Consider the following 14,374-nt stretch of genomic DNA (forward strand, 5'->3'; position numbering starts at 1 on the left):
TAACACGCAAACCGAGTTTTCAAAAATCAAGTGTGGCACAATTGAGTTCTTTGGGGCGAAAACTGCCTAATTCCCCCCCCCCCAGCTGTGAGGTGGGCCAAAGTAACCCAACTCTTTTAGAGTCCTGAGATTTTGTTATACGTCAGTCAATTCCGAGCGCATTACACATGCGCACTATTACGTTGCATGGATTACGGCAGCAAGTCACACGCACATTTGATGCAAACTATGGGACAGAGAGGACCCCCCACCCCATGTGTTGGTCGTTGTTGTACTGGTATCTCAGGAATTCTTTTCAGACATCTAGGGGTGTGTAAAGTGACAATAGGCTAAAGTGTGTATTGGAATTGGACATGTTGGGGGTGCCCCTCTGTCCTGTTTTGTGTCTGAGACGTTTTTCCTTCAGTCAGATTTTGATGACAGGGTTATGGCCTTCCACAGTCCATGCAGTAAGAGGGCCGTCGAAACTCCAACCTTTCGTAAAACCAGTGTGCACCCGCTGTTTAGTTCCCACCAAATAGACATCGTTGCCAAATAAATCTCGCCATCTTTTGTCCTGAATGGAACTGGTGCCGGACTCAAGGATGACTCCACATCTCCAAGCCTCTCCGACGATGCAGCTGAGACAGACTTCGCTGACTCTTACCTTTAAACCTGTAGGAGAAAGTCCACATTACAGACAACACGTTTTCGGTTTTGTTTTGGTTTTTTTGTCTTGATTGCGCAGTGGTATTTTTAACTTTGACCCTTGATCGTTTCACATGTCCATGTACTTGTTCGAGCGATCCATCGTGCGTGACTGTCATTTTAGCAGTAGAACTAGAAGATGTATTCGTTTTTTGCGGTTGCGCCGAACTCCACTTGAAAGAAAAAATAATATCCTTTCTTTTTAAAGACTGACATCGGTAAAGTGACGTGTATATGAAATAATACCATTTTTGTTACATCGATAACTTAGTTACTCTAGACGTAACTTGACTCGTTAACAGCCTGACTTTAGGTCTATAGTCTATGTAATATTTCTGTCTGTCCCCGCACGATATCCCACAGAACTGAATGTAAATAATAAATTATTTACAATGTTTGATTCCTTAATAGTTTTCATAATAGACGAACTGATTCAACATTATTTTGAGGGCGGGTATACCTATGATGAAATCTGCTGTATACTCCAAATTAGACATGACTTGAGTCGCAGGTTGGCTCACAGAAGTCTTTTAAACAGTAACGTTACTTGTTAGCCCCATAAATAATGCTGATGTGCTGGACAACCTGTTCTCATTGGTCTATCCACCATGGCATACACATCCACAAAAACCAACACATCACATTTTCTGAAACTTAAACCAAGTGGTAATTGCCCCCTAACAATACATTTAATAAAAAGTTTGTTATCCACAGCACGTCTAATATTTCTGGATTTCAAGGTGAAATTGAGAGGACAAAATGGAATATCTGTATCGGTTGACAGATTTCTTTCTGGAATTTGATGAAAACAAGTTGGCACATTTTTACAGTATGCAAATTAGAATAAGACTGCGGATAAGTTGGCCGGAACATTTTTGCTGAAAATGTTTTTCCCCAATACTTGGTTGAATTCTCAGAGAGGCGATGTTTTCTGGTCAAGGGGCAGGGGTAGTCTAGCATTATTGGTATCAATTATGGGACTAATATATGCTTTGCAGGTGGGATTTGTACTTGCCTATTAGGAAAAGATCCTTAAAAGTGAATGGAATCATCACATTGTCATATGTTAAACCTCGGCTTTTGCAGGCCCTACGCAACCCATTTGATGGACGACGCACGACGAACGACGGGCGACGGAAAATGACATGTTTGGAACTGGTAAATGGCAGAATTGGGACACAACAAAAAGCAAAAGGGAACGGAAAACGGACGACGGACGACGGCAGATATGGAATTCCATAGGATGATACAGTAGGGACGATTTTTTTCTTTGATTTCCGTTGGAGAAGACTGGGGCGGCAATTTTTATGGGGGGAGTGTGACCCCCCGGACTACGCCGCTGAGGTTGGAAATTCCTGTTCTCTCTATAGGCAAAAGATTGAAAAACTTCCTCTCCGAAAGAGTGGGTCGCTCGTGATAAATTCCAAAAGATTGAGGAGCCAATAAAGGACATAACACGTTGTCCGTTACAAAGCTCCCAGAAGAGTGGAAATTTCAATCATTTGGAGTAGCTTTCACTCTTTTTTGGAAATTGTAGAATTTTAAAACTCTGCACGGTTAAAGTTGGACGCCTTGTAAACCCTCTCTGTACGGAGTCAGCACACAAGTTGCGTTGAATGCACTGCTATTAAAAAAGAAATATGCACGACAAATTAAGAAATGCTCTTCATTTTAATGGTATATCCAAAAAGGGAAATACCATAATTCAGTTGGGGCTTGAAGTATTGTCTGTCTGTCATCGGTTAGTCTTCCTAAAGAACGTTTCTCATGGTGTAACAAAAATGCATGTTAAATCGTTGCAGCCTGAGCGTCATTTACCGACTGACAAGAGAAACAGGGACTCTGTAAGTAACATATACGTCGACGCCGCAAAGATTTAGTGAAAAGCCTCATGCCGGTGGATTTCGTCATCGTGTGCTTGTTTTTCGCGACTTCACAATTATGGTGAAATGTTATTACGGAAAGCTTTCTGGCCAAAGATACACTAATTATCATCATGCATCGCTTTAATTGCACTTTGCAATTGCTTCAGAACAGGTACGCTTCATGCTATATATACTATTTGTGGCTGCGGTGACAATGACTATGGCCCCATGGGAGGTGAAGCTATTCATCAAATCGTCGCCGGCATTATCTCTTTCAGAAACCGTCAATGTTTTCCAGAATGTGCTCATCAATTCCTTGTTTGTTCTTGGATGAAAAAACACTCTTAAGAAATAATTGTGTTCCCAAATGAAAAGCGTCTTGGGATTAATGTAGGCGCCTGGCCAGGATTTAGTTTTCCTGCGGTGAAAGAGAGATTTCCCCCGTTTGGATTAAATTACAGAAGTTTTAAGAGACTGCTAGATAAAAGTCGATTGGGTAATAATTTAATAATAATAATTTGGGTAATAATACTCATCGTATTATTCTGCGCTTTGTCACCAATTTTTTTCAAAACCTAACATGTTTTCAAAATCTGAATGAAATTTTCCAGACGTACGGTGCCACCACAGTAATGGCTTCTAATGAGCCCTGAGCTGGACCGAGAGAGGGCGCAATTTTCTTAGTAACGGAGGCCCCTTTGGCCGGAACTGCACTTCGCCGCAAGGTTCACAAACGACTGGGAAATACACGCGTTACGGTCACACTCCCTACTTAGTGCATGGCTCTTTTCAACCGATGAGGGGGTGCTTCTGTTCCAGGCGAAATTTTGATCAAAGAGGAATGTACGCGGGCGTACCACTTGTTGGCGCACAGGATGGCCCTGCAGTAATTCTTATCCTACTGCAGGTCGCCAGATAAGTCTCAGAGCGAGGACAGGCCTACTTTATTTCGTGTTACTTTTAACAGGACAGTTCCACCAGATGTCTGTGGAATGTTCTCACTGGGAGCCCTGGGTTGCACAAAGACATGAAACATTAGTAATCACAAACATGATTATGAACTACATGTCAAAAAATTACCAAAAAAACAAGGAATTAAAACAACCCAAACTTTCTCAATTTAAACAGACTAGGCCTGTGTAGATTTTAAATATTAACATTAAATGGTACATTAATTCCTTGATTTAAAAGTCAACTCTTAAGAAAACTTGCGGATGCGGCGAGGTAAGTGCGGAAAAGGTACAAAAGGGGCCTAAATCTTTCTTTTTCAGCAGAAAGCCTGCGGACGATTATCGCGCGCCGTCTATAGGTTTACATAAAATGTTAACGTGGTCATGTATGTACACCGAACGTTGCTAATTGGATTCCAAAAAATACTAGACAGCTTTCGAAAGAGAAACAGAATATAGGCTCTTAATTTGCATGGACACTGGATAGGCCTACATGACATCTTGCTGTTGACCATTCTGAGAAATACGGGTCAACGTGTGGAACGCCGACCGTTCATTTCAGGAACCTGCAAGGAATGATGGGGCACGGTAATCAGTAACCACTCAAGTATACAGTGAAAAAAACTAAAATCGAGAATTTTGAAAGTAAAACTTATACATTATGGATTTCAACAATTGTTAATTAATGTTTACTTATGGACTCTCATTCTGCAATAATTTCACAGCCATGTTACTTTTGTGTTAGGTTAGGGGCATTGCGTTAAAGCTTTTTACGATATATTTTGGAATGGGTATCTAACATGCTATTGCGCACGCCCGTATTTCGTTGACTCAACGGGGTACCCGGTTCCCCTATACGGCCCCTCAATGCACACCCCACCTTGAAGTTTTTTTTAAATAAAATTAATGAGGGCAGGGACTCGTAAGGTTGAACTTAACGTTAACTAACGGTGCTCTTACACAATCACGCCATCAGATCATTTTAAACTTATCAATTACAACAACACAAGCGTGGAGTTCCCCCGATGCCCCGTTGCTGGGCTACGACACACGGCGCAAGTTATTTGGAAGCGAGGGGAGGACCGGATCATGATCGGTACCGGGTATTTGTCGAAGTCGGGGCATAGAACAGGACGGTAAGCAAAGGAACCTCAAGTTAACACGTGCAGCCATAGTGTTGGACACAATTTCTTACTAGAGTGAACGGTGAGCCACATAGGCTACGAAGAAGAAAGTATTGCTGACAAATATGAAGTGTGATATAACAGACATAATCATAGTTTCATAATTTTTCAACACAGGTAAACTTACGGATTAGTTGAGATTTCTCTAAACGCACCATGTTCATCAACTTGAAACTATGCTAAGCAAGATGTTAATATTCAGTGGCGCTAGAGCGGATCAAGGGGTTTCTGGAACTTTTGAAAGGCGTGTTAAACGCTCCAGTTGGAGGGGTGCCTGAATATATGCGAGCCACTTATAGGAGAATTTCTGTTTTTTTAAGTTCAGTAAACAGCTGGGGCAAAAGAATATGCGTCTCCCTCAAGATACACATAAATAATCGAAAATCAGGGCGGCGGGAGAGCCCGGATGGCCCCCATCGACGGCCATCTGGACCCGTTACTGTTTGATTTGGTGATTCAATTGACTTTGCTTGAATAAATAATCATCGGCCAGTGGAAATATAGGCACATCTCGAGCAACGATGATTTTGTCCAGCTTGCCTATCAACCATGTCTGCACTCTGTATACCTTTTCCCGAGTGCTTTGAAACGACACGGCAATTTCCACGCTGCGAATTCGATTGCAAGACTTTGCGTGTGGAGCGCATCTCTGTTCCGCCAAGCTAAACCACTGCTTCTACTTTTTAAGGAAATTTCCTGAGGAATTTTCAAAGAAACTGCAGAGCGTGAAGAAAATTTAAGGAAATCGAAAATATATAGGATAATTGGGAGAATATTTTAATGACAGGCAGAATGAAAGAATACGGATTGCCGGAGTAATTATTAAAAAAAAATACATTATTTTGTATCCAAAATGATAAGCCTGATGAGGCCTCCAGCAAGGGGTGAGAAGACTTGAGGCCAGACCATGGAAAAGAACTAGAACGACAGGCCCATTTCTAAAAAATAAAGCAAACGCAGCTGTAACAGAGACTATCTTTGAGGAAACTAAGTACCTTATTCAAAATATCGATTTTGTCGTATCAGCCTAATGAATTTCAGTTGCAATGCAACGTGTACCAACTTTTCATGAAGTCATTTCATCTACTTTGCATTCATGTCACGATGGAGCAAGAACGGTTGGAAAACATGCCCATGTCACTCCGACAAAAACACAGGTGGAAACTTGGTACTCTCCTTGCTTTTAAAAAAGAAAACGACCAATTGTCTTAATACCCAACACCTGAATCGATTCAGAACTCTTTTCGGTGGGGGGAGGGAGGGAATTTAAAGGAACTCATGATAAGGAGGGCATTACATACAAACACAGACACAAATGGGACATAAATGACAGGATTTCTTTGTAAACATGCGGACCAGCGACATGGCATTTAATCTTCATGTGCTATTCAAGGTCCTGGGACAGGCAACGCAAAGGTGGACGGTCGCCATATGGATACTCTGCTCACACGAGTTTCAATGCATGCAAACTGTACGATTACTGGCTTTTACAACAGTGTCATAAGTTCCGTAAGTATGGAAGGGGCACAGATGTCAAGTGACACCCCCCCAAAAGCTGTCTCTGCGCCCCCTTGAAATGAAAAAAAAAAAGCTATACAAAAGCTGCAGTCCATATGCATTCCATGCCTCCTTGAGAGTTTTACTGTCCCTCGGACATACTTGGTTGGTCAATTCACAGGGTAACCACAGGACGCAATGGTGTTGACCACTGTAAACGTGCGAGGGATACATGCACCCACACCATTAGCTGCAAAAGCACTTGGTGATATCTTTGCTGTTGCGACTGTTACACTAACATCTGGCCACGGAAGCCGCCATGCCATTATGGCTGCCAATTTGACTGAAACTGTTCCCCTGCCCACCAAGTCACCCAGCTGTCTGGATAGTCAACACCCACACGCTACCCCTGGGCATCGTGTACAGATCTCCTCAACTGTCCGCTTCGTTTCCCCCGTCTGGGAAGTAACGCTCGCGGATCCGCTCGCAGAATTGCATCAGGTTGTCGTGCTTTCTGACGATGTCGGCCAACTTGGCGCTGGTCAGCTCGGTGTTGAGCAAGTTGTGCAGGTGGGCAAAGACCAGTGCATCAAGTTCTGTTGGGCTGAAGGAAAACAGGACAAATAAAATTAACTGATTTTTCCCCACAAAGGTAAGAGCAGATCCAGAACCCTTTTTTCTGGGGGGGGGCAATATTGTTTTTGAGATTTGGATCTGCCAATGTATGAAAGCCACTGGCAGATGACCGAAGTCATTTCCCATACATGTGCACGACACGGTTGGCCGGCCAACTTCTTACAAAGTTATATCAGAGATGGCCAGCTCAGATACAATGCACATCGCTCACAATGAACCCAAAAAAGTGCCGGAGACAAAGAGACCGTTTTCCCTGTTCGAAGTAGGGTAGAGACAAAAGGAGGGCGCTGTTCATTGTGAGTGCTAATAATGAATACAAAAGTTTTGGCCAATCAAACAGCAGCCCCATCAAATGCTTTCCTGGTATTTCAACAGGAGACACCCAGTGTCATGGATTTCTGGGATTGCTCACCGATCCATAAAGAAGTAATACTGATCCTCCAGCTTGTCTGACAGGGCTTTACAGCACAGGGCTACCTCTGTGTACACCTGAAGCAAAGGAAAACCCAGGTTGAGATGAGTGCACAACCAAGACAGTAAGCAAGAAAAACAGAATTCTAGTAAAACAGAGAGTACATGTTATCAACCACACTGCTTCGTTTTGTATTAGGCTTTTAATCAGAACTGGTAAAATATGCAACACATTCCAAATTGTGACAGGCAGCTCTACCAAGGAAAGATTGAAAAGCAGGCTGTCCAGAAACGTTATTCTTCCCATAACCAAGGCTTAATTTCACAGCCAAAAATACCGCTACCCAAATTTTCTTGTGCAGCAGAAATCAGCTGGGGGCCAGTGACAAGCCACAGGCATTGTACGACAGCCTGGCTGGTATCATGCTTTTGCTACACAGTTTATTTTTTTCAAATAACCGAATTTGCTATGAAGACCAGTTCTCAAGACTTAAAAGCTTAGCCTGTGGTAGTCAGTGTTGCAGTGACACCAAGAAATAATCTCTTTCCACTCTACTGCTCTGTGCTGAAGAATCAGAGGTTTTTACTCCATGTTTTGACAGTTCTACTGCAGTCATCTTCGATTCACCCCACTATCAATGAGATTGATCCACGGAGGCACCTGCAATTTCTCCATCCAGGCAAAATCTTAGATGCAATGTCAGACAAACCTAACTAGCATTTGAAGGACCCCTTACACTTGGTTTGGTTCCATGATCTCACCTGGTTGATTGTCTTGTCGTACCAACCCTGGGCCTGCAGGTACGTCTCTACTTCCCGCTGCTTGAGCCAGGGTAGGATCTTGTTCAGGGGCCATGAGTAAGGGGAACCATACCGCACTTTGGTAATCTCCTCCGCAGTCAGCTTGTCCCGCCAGGTGACGTAAAGCTAGCCAAAATGAATATGACACAACGAATCAAATATTAACTGCCTTCCATACAGGGTTGGTAAAACTGTCATGAGCCTGATCCAAGCTGCATATGCGTGTAAGTTAACTGCCGTTTACTTCAAGGAACTGTACTCTTCTTCCCGGTGTGAAGACTGTTTGACATCTTGAGTTACGTGAACAGAACGGTGCACTTTTTCAAACATTAAAACTTGACCAAGCATTTCTGGACAAGTGAGGGCGCTTTTGCTTTGTTGTAAATCCAGGAAGACATGGTTCAGGTTGCATGTATTCATGTTCAAATTGTGAATCCCAAATTTGCTATCTGGGAACATTTCTGTGAAAAGGATTTTTGCTGGATTATTGCCATATACTTACACAGCAGTAAACTGCCACAAAAAATAAAATCTGTCATGGCAGTGGTTAAAAAAATCTAAAATTTTTCTGTGCACAAATCAGTGTGACAATGAGATGCCTTGGATGACATCATAGTTCTGTTCATGAATATACAAATATGCATTAGCATAAATCAAAAACATCAAAATATGGGTTAAAACTGCAAAACAAAAATTTTAAATCAGGTTAATTGAAACCCAAAGATGCAATTTCAAGGGTGTTTTAGTAAAATTTATAAAAAATATTTCTATTTCCTGGTTCCTTTCAAGAATTCAATATATTTTGAGTACCCACAAGGTGGAGTTGCAGTTGAGTCTATTTCAAGTCCTTGCAAATTCAGTTATGTTCTTTTTCACGTAAACTCACAAATGGATTAAGAGAAAAGGGTATTTTTGGGTCGCTACTCACCAGTTACTTGTGACTGGTCTTATGAAGGGGAAGTGTGACTGGACTTGTTAATGAACCTGCAACTGACTCGACTATGACACGGTTGGAATGACCATACTCACCTCCGCTAAATATAACCTGTTGACGGTCAGTGACATGTACGCTTTCAACAGCGCCCTCTGGGAGCCGCTGAGTTCTCTGGACAGATTCACCCCCTGTCAAAGCATCATAGCAAATCCTACTGAGACTCGTACTGCCAGAATACATAACACAGGCTCACAAACTGAACTCCACTCCCCAACAGGGGTCAGAATAAGGCCAAATATTCAGATTAAAAACAAGACACAAAAATGAACAGAATACACAAAGTATCTAGCTCTTTGCATCAAAATGAGACAGAAACAGATGAAAAGAATTTACGCCAACATCACAAACTAAACACATGATTCAGAACTTGTGCTGAGCTTGACTGGTGGATATTACTACATGTATGGCCACTCAGAACAGAATTTTGGCTTGTCTCAACTGAAAAGCTGGAGGTACTCTCAGGGTTGAATAAATCAGATCCCAAGGATATGCCCTACTCATGTAGCTGTGAACAGTTCACTGTCAGCAGGAAAATAAACCTGCTGAGATTAACAGAAAGCCAAACTCCCTGAACACACTTGCTTGGACTCACCTTGAGTGACAAATGGTCTACTATCGGCTCAAACTCAGAGATGATCTGCGGTCCCATTTTGATGAACGGCAAACCCCCTGAAGCGAGAATGACACAACCATAGAAGGCCGTGAGGGGGGGGCCACAATGCTGAGCATTTAGCAGTTTGTCCACTGATGTCTCAGGATCATTCGGACGCTATCTCATGAAAATCAAAGTAAATTCTTTTGAAGGGAGGGAGGTGTGAATCACATTCCTTTAACCTTCACCAACTCCTTACAGATGTCATGTACATGTACTGTTCTTGGCACTGATTCCAAGTTCACTCCAAAAGGATTACCAACCCGCATGTACATGTAAATTGCATGGAAAAGATAAGGGTTGGGAATGTAAACTCTACCCCCCATTGCATGAACACCTTTGGGGGTTCAGGTGACATTAGAATCCCTCCCACAATTGTGTTAAGTCATGTGACATGCACACCAGCGTACATGTAGTTATATGAATGCTTTAGGTGCGAGACTGAACTGAATATCTTTTGGTGTTATGTAGTGTCAGATACTGAATGGGTAGAATCGAGTCTGTCCGGTGTCAAATACAAACCGGAAGGTGACATCTGTTCGGCATTGGAGCGCATCTTCAGGTGGAACTTGACATTGCACATGTGCAGAAACGTCTTGACGGCCAGACACTGGGTCTCTTCTGGAAGGAGGATCTGATCCACTACAACCAATGAGGCACAAAATAGGGGTCAGCATCACATTAAGCTGGAAGATAACCAGCTGTGGTGGTTGGTGAGACCTTCAGTCTCCGAAGACTGAAAGGATTTGAAGCAAGGAAACGTCCATGCAAAATTGTATCAATGCTTTCTTCCAACTGGCCAGTGAGACAAACTCTCCATGTTAACCCCTTGACGACAGGAATTTCTTTCTGAAAGCCGACTACAAGAATTCCAGCCTCGCTTGGCCACGAAGGCCACCTGCCAAACCGCAAATTCTCGGTCTGCGGCCCTGCATGCTCTGCACACTTTGAATAACATGGTGAAAAGGCTGATTGTTCGGTGGCATGCGGCTCTATTCACGCTTCCACATTCCCTTTGCATCTTTTCAAAGTGGGGACTATTGTGAAGCTGGTGATTATGATGCAAGTTTGGTCTTTTCATTTCTACACACAAAGGCCAATCACCATATATACAAGAGCCAGGGTCTGACTTCTTTCACCGTGTTTGCTCGAGCGAGGGCCGAGAATAATAGCTGAAAAGCTGGCTGAGGATCTCAATTTTTACGGCGTGTCTAGCCGCTTCCCGGCGCGAAGGGGTTAACACATACCAGTATACACAAAGTGATTGTATGTGAAATATACAAGTGTTGTAGCTGAGTCTGTCTTGAGCAGTATTGCATTCAAGTCCATCACAAGTCCATCACAAGTCCTCTCACAAGTCCATCACAAGCCCTCTAACAAGTCCATCAAAAGTCCTTTCACAAGTCCATCACAAGTCCTCTCACAAGTCCTCTCACAAGTCCATCACAAGTCCTCTCACAAGTCCTCTCACAAGTCCATCACAAGTCCTCTCACAAAGCAAGTCGTCAGTAACTGTGTGAACACTGACAAAGGCCTGTGACTACCTTGACTTGCCACTGTATGACTCGTGATGGACTTGCGATGGGCTCGACTACAAAATTGGTCTCGAGTCCGAGAACATTCATTCGAGGCTAGATACAAGTCATCCAGGTCCATTTTGGGTCACACGCCATCCACATGACTTGTGACAAAGGCATCCAATTGTCACAATTGATTCTGTAAAAGTTATACTGTGACCTGTAGACTGACTCCTGATTGACCTGTGGCATGACCAGAGAGGGACTCCACTACTGCAAGGGGCGATTTGGATAGAGCGGCTCCTAGGTGAAACTAACCTTGATGTTGCTGGTAGAGTTCCACATAGTCTGCAATGATGGGCTGATCCCCTACAGTCAACATAGCCAGTGCAGAAAATTAAGAAGTTACTAAATTCAACAAGTATCTTTTTGAAGTTGGCAAGTTTGATTGCCCTTAATGTGAAATGTTTTTGACAAAATGGATGCTTATAAAGTCTTTTTGGTCACTTCTACCATGTCTACAGGTGCTTCTATGAAGTTGCATCATTCTCAATTGTTCTAAAAAGGAAGGAAAATTGGGGTTGTTTTCCCTCCCAATTCCAGAAAAGAAATTTTTGGGGATAACTGCTCTGAACAAAGATCATGCAGTGACATACGAGGCAGTCCTTATGTTATCCACAGAATGGCTCATCAATCCTTCAATTCTGTAAAAACAAGGGTCGCAAAAGGAAATGTTGGACTGAAGAAAGAGTTCCATACACAGAAATCACATGACACCCTATACACAAACCTTAAGAGACTGATCTGTAAAACTGTAAATATTTTCTACGAAAAGGCTTCGGCATTTTCCTTGCTAAATTTGACCCCTTAGGACATGTTATCATTTTTTGATGATTGATTTACTACTAAGTGATGTCTGTAGTCTGACCGATTTCAATTTTTGGCGAATTTGGGTTTTTAGCATGTCCTTGTTACGTATGATGAAATCTTTATTTTCTAAACATTTCAAACTGATACATGTAGGTGCTCTGAAAATCTAATTAAACTACTTTGGGTAATCAAAATATTGACCTACCTCTCTGAAATTTCACATAATTATTTCATGGACTGACACATCGAAATACCAGTAGGTCACTTTGTGAAATGTGTGGACAACGCTGTTTTATTTCCACAAAGTGACTTACACAGTCTAGTATCTGGACCTTAAGCGTTACACTATGCATTTTTGACTTGAATCACTTGGAACCAGTCTTCAGCGCTGTCACAAACAACGGCGGCGTACAGGTGTCATTTGGTGGCTGAATGTTGAACCTTAATTTCAACCGAGTTTCTGTTTCTGTAAACGTCTGGAAGTATATTCCTTGTTTTTTATTCTGATATTCAAAACAATCGTGATGGGCATTCCTGCTCACGATGGCACAAAATCCTCAGCTAGGGGTACTTGTGTGGTCAGTTACAGCAACGATACATTTTTATGTTAGCATTCAATTCCAAATTGTTGGGTCAGGTTTTTTATGATGTTTCAGTTGTTATGTTCATGATTCAACTCTAAACTCCCGCCATGTTACAGTTAAAAAGAAGCTGCAATGAACTGTAACAAGCTATATTCAGTTGCCATGTTTCTGGTTAATACTGCAGAACATGCAAAAACTTAAAGAATTGTTTGTTACACACTGCAAATATAATAACACGGGACATGACAGACACTCTGATTGATTCTCTCGTCGATTACATTTTCATGTAAAAAATCATACAGAACTTTTGTGTCCATTCCTAAATTGGAATTAACAAAAAGCTGTTTATTACTAATAATGCACTGACTCACGTGCAGTATTTTGCCTCAGGATTTAAGGGGAAAATTTTGAGACTTAAAAAAAGGGCATTTGTCAAACTCTCTTAACGTAAGCCAAGATTTTTTTAAAAAGTGACCCTGGCATTTATTTTTTTACATGTATTTCCCCTCAGATTTTTGATGTACAGCTGGCATTCTGCATCACTGAACTGGGAACTCTTCTCCACCTGTTACCGTACTCACTTCCTTCACTAATGTCATTTAAAAGTCGCTGATGCCCTATAAAATGATTAAGAGACAACTCCGATATTTGGTCTACTTCCTTGACTAATCTCATTTGAAAATCGCTGGTGACCTTAAAGGTCAACAGAAATTGAAAATAGGCCTTTTTAGTTCACGTGAAGTATTTCAAAATAACAATAAATATACAACCATTTAAAAACATCATCAATTCCATATTTACCCCATTAATCTTGACCCCAAAATGAATAAAAAGATCCTGCATTTTTCCACCCACAAAAAACCTGTTTTGACCGTTCGTGCTCCCAGGCTGATTTGATGACGTCATCGGCAGAACGCCTACATGCATGATTGTACACAGAACACGCAGTATCCCAGGCTTCCAGTAGACCACACTGTGTTTGATGTACATGTACACATAGCTTGGTCCACAGGCAAACACTGTCTCAGTGGAACTGTGTCTCTTCATTTCTACTTTCAAATCGAGACAGTGTTTGCCTGTTGGCCAAGCTACATCGAACACAACGTGGTCAATTGCAAGTATTTTTGTTCTATCAAAACATCACATTAATGTTGAAGAAACATGACATGGGAAGTTGAAAATTGAACCGCAGAAGAATTGACAGGCTGATATAGGTGATGCACGTCATTCTAAAACTAAAAAAGGGAGTGAATCAGTGTATATTTGGGACCCCCTTTTTTCATTTTTGTAAACTGGTCAGTCCCCCCAAAACTGTGAAAATATGCCTGAAATAAAAAAAGCCAAACTGTACCATCATTACCTCTCGACATGATTTCAGCAGCTTGCCTTACGAGAGGAGTTGTCATCTTTCGCTCATCAGTCATCAGCAGCGAGGTAGCTGCGTGCGCGAAACCTTAACCGGCCCGATTGCGATGACGACCCGTGCTTCGGGCCTCCCTTTCCATCTCGTCGCTTGTTGCTCTAAAACCCATGAACTAAAATGTGCTGTTTGCTGTTTTCTTTTCAGCGGCTTAGGGACTGTCGATTTTGTTCATCATTTTCACCAGCGTGCTGAAAGTACTCGGTTTTTCTGAACAGGATTGTCTAACATCATGTAGATCACTCGCCTCGATGGAAAAAAACTTCCTTTAAATCTTCCACTTTACCCTTTTCAATGTTAAAACAA

At 42.1% G+C, this 14,374-nt stretch overlaps 1 protein-coding gene across 1 annotated transcript; it reads right to left on the bottom strand.

The window, feature by feature from the left end:
* Positions 1 to 6,021: 6,021 nt before the first annotated feature.
* On the bottom strand, positions 6,022 to 14,170 carry mtx2 (metaxin 2). Its single transcript, XM_022229018.2, has 8 exons — positions 14,009 to 14,170; positions 11,513 to 11,563; positions 10,200 to 10,319; positions 9,618 to 9,694; positions 9,061 to 9,153; positions 7,993 to 8,157; positions 7,232 to 7,308; positions 6,022 to 6,787 (listed from the first exon to the last, which is right to left on the bottom strand). Exons 1-8 carry the CDS (start codon positions 14,070 to 14,072, stop codon positions 6,616 to 6,618), a joined length of 819 nt encoding a protein of 272 aa, XP_022084710.2. The 5' UTR covers positions 14,073 to 14,170; the 3' UTR covers positions 6,022 to 6,615.
* Positions 14,171 to 14,374: the final 204 nt, after the last annotated feature.

The sequence above is a fragment of the Acanthaster planci genome, linkage group LG08 (assembly GCF_054643075.1).
Source record: "Acanthaster planci isolate LZ-2023a linkage group LG08, COTS_SCS, whole genome shotgun sequence".
NCBI lineage: Eukaryota > Metazoa > Echinodermata > Asteroidea > Valvatida > Acanthasteridae > Acanthaster > Acanthaster planci.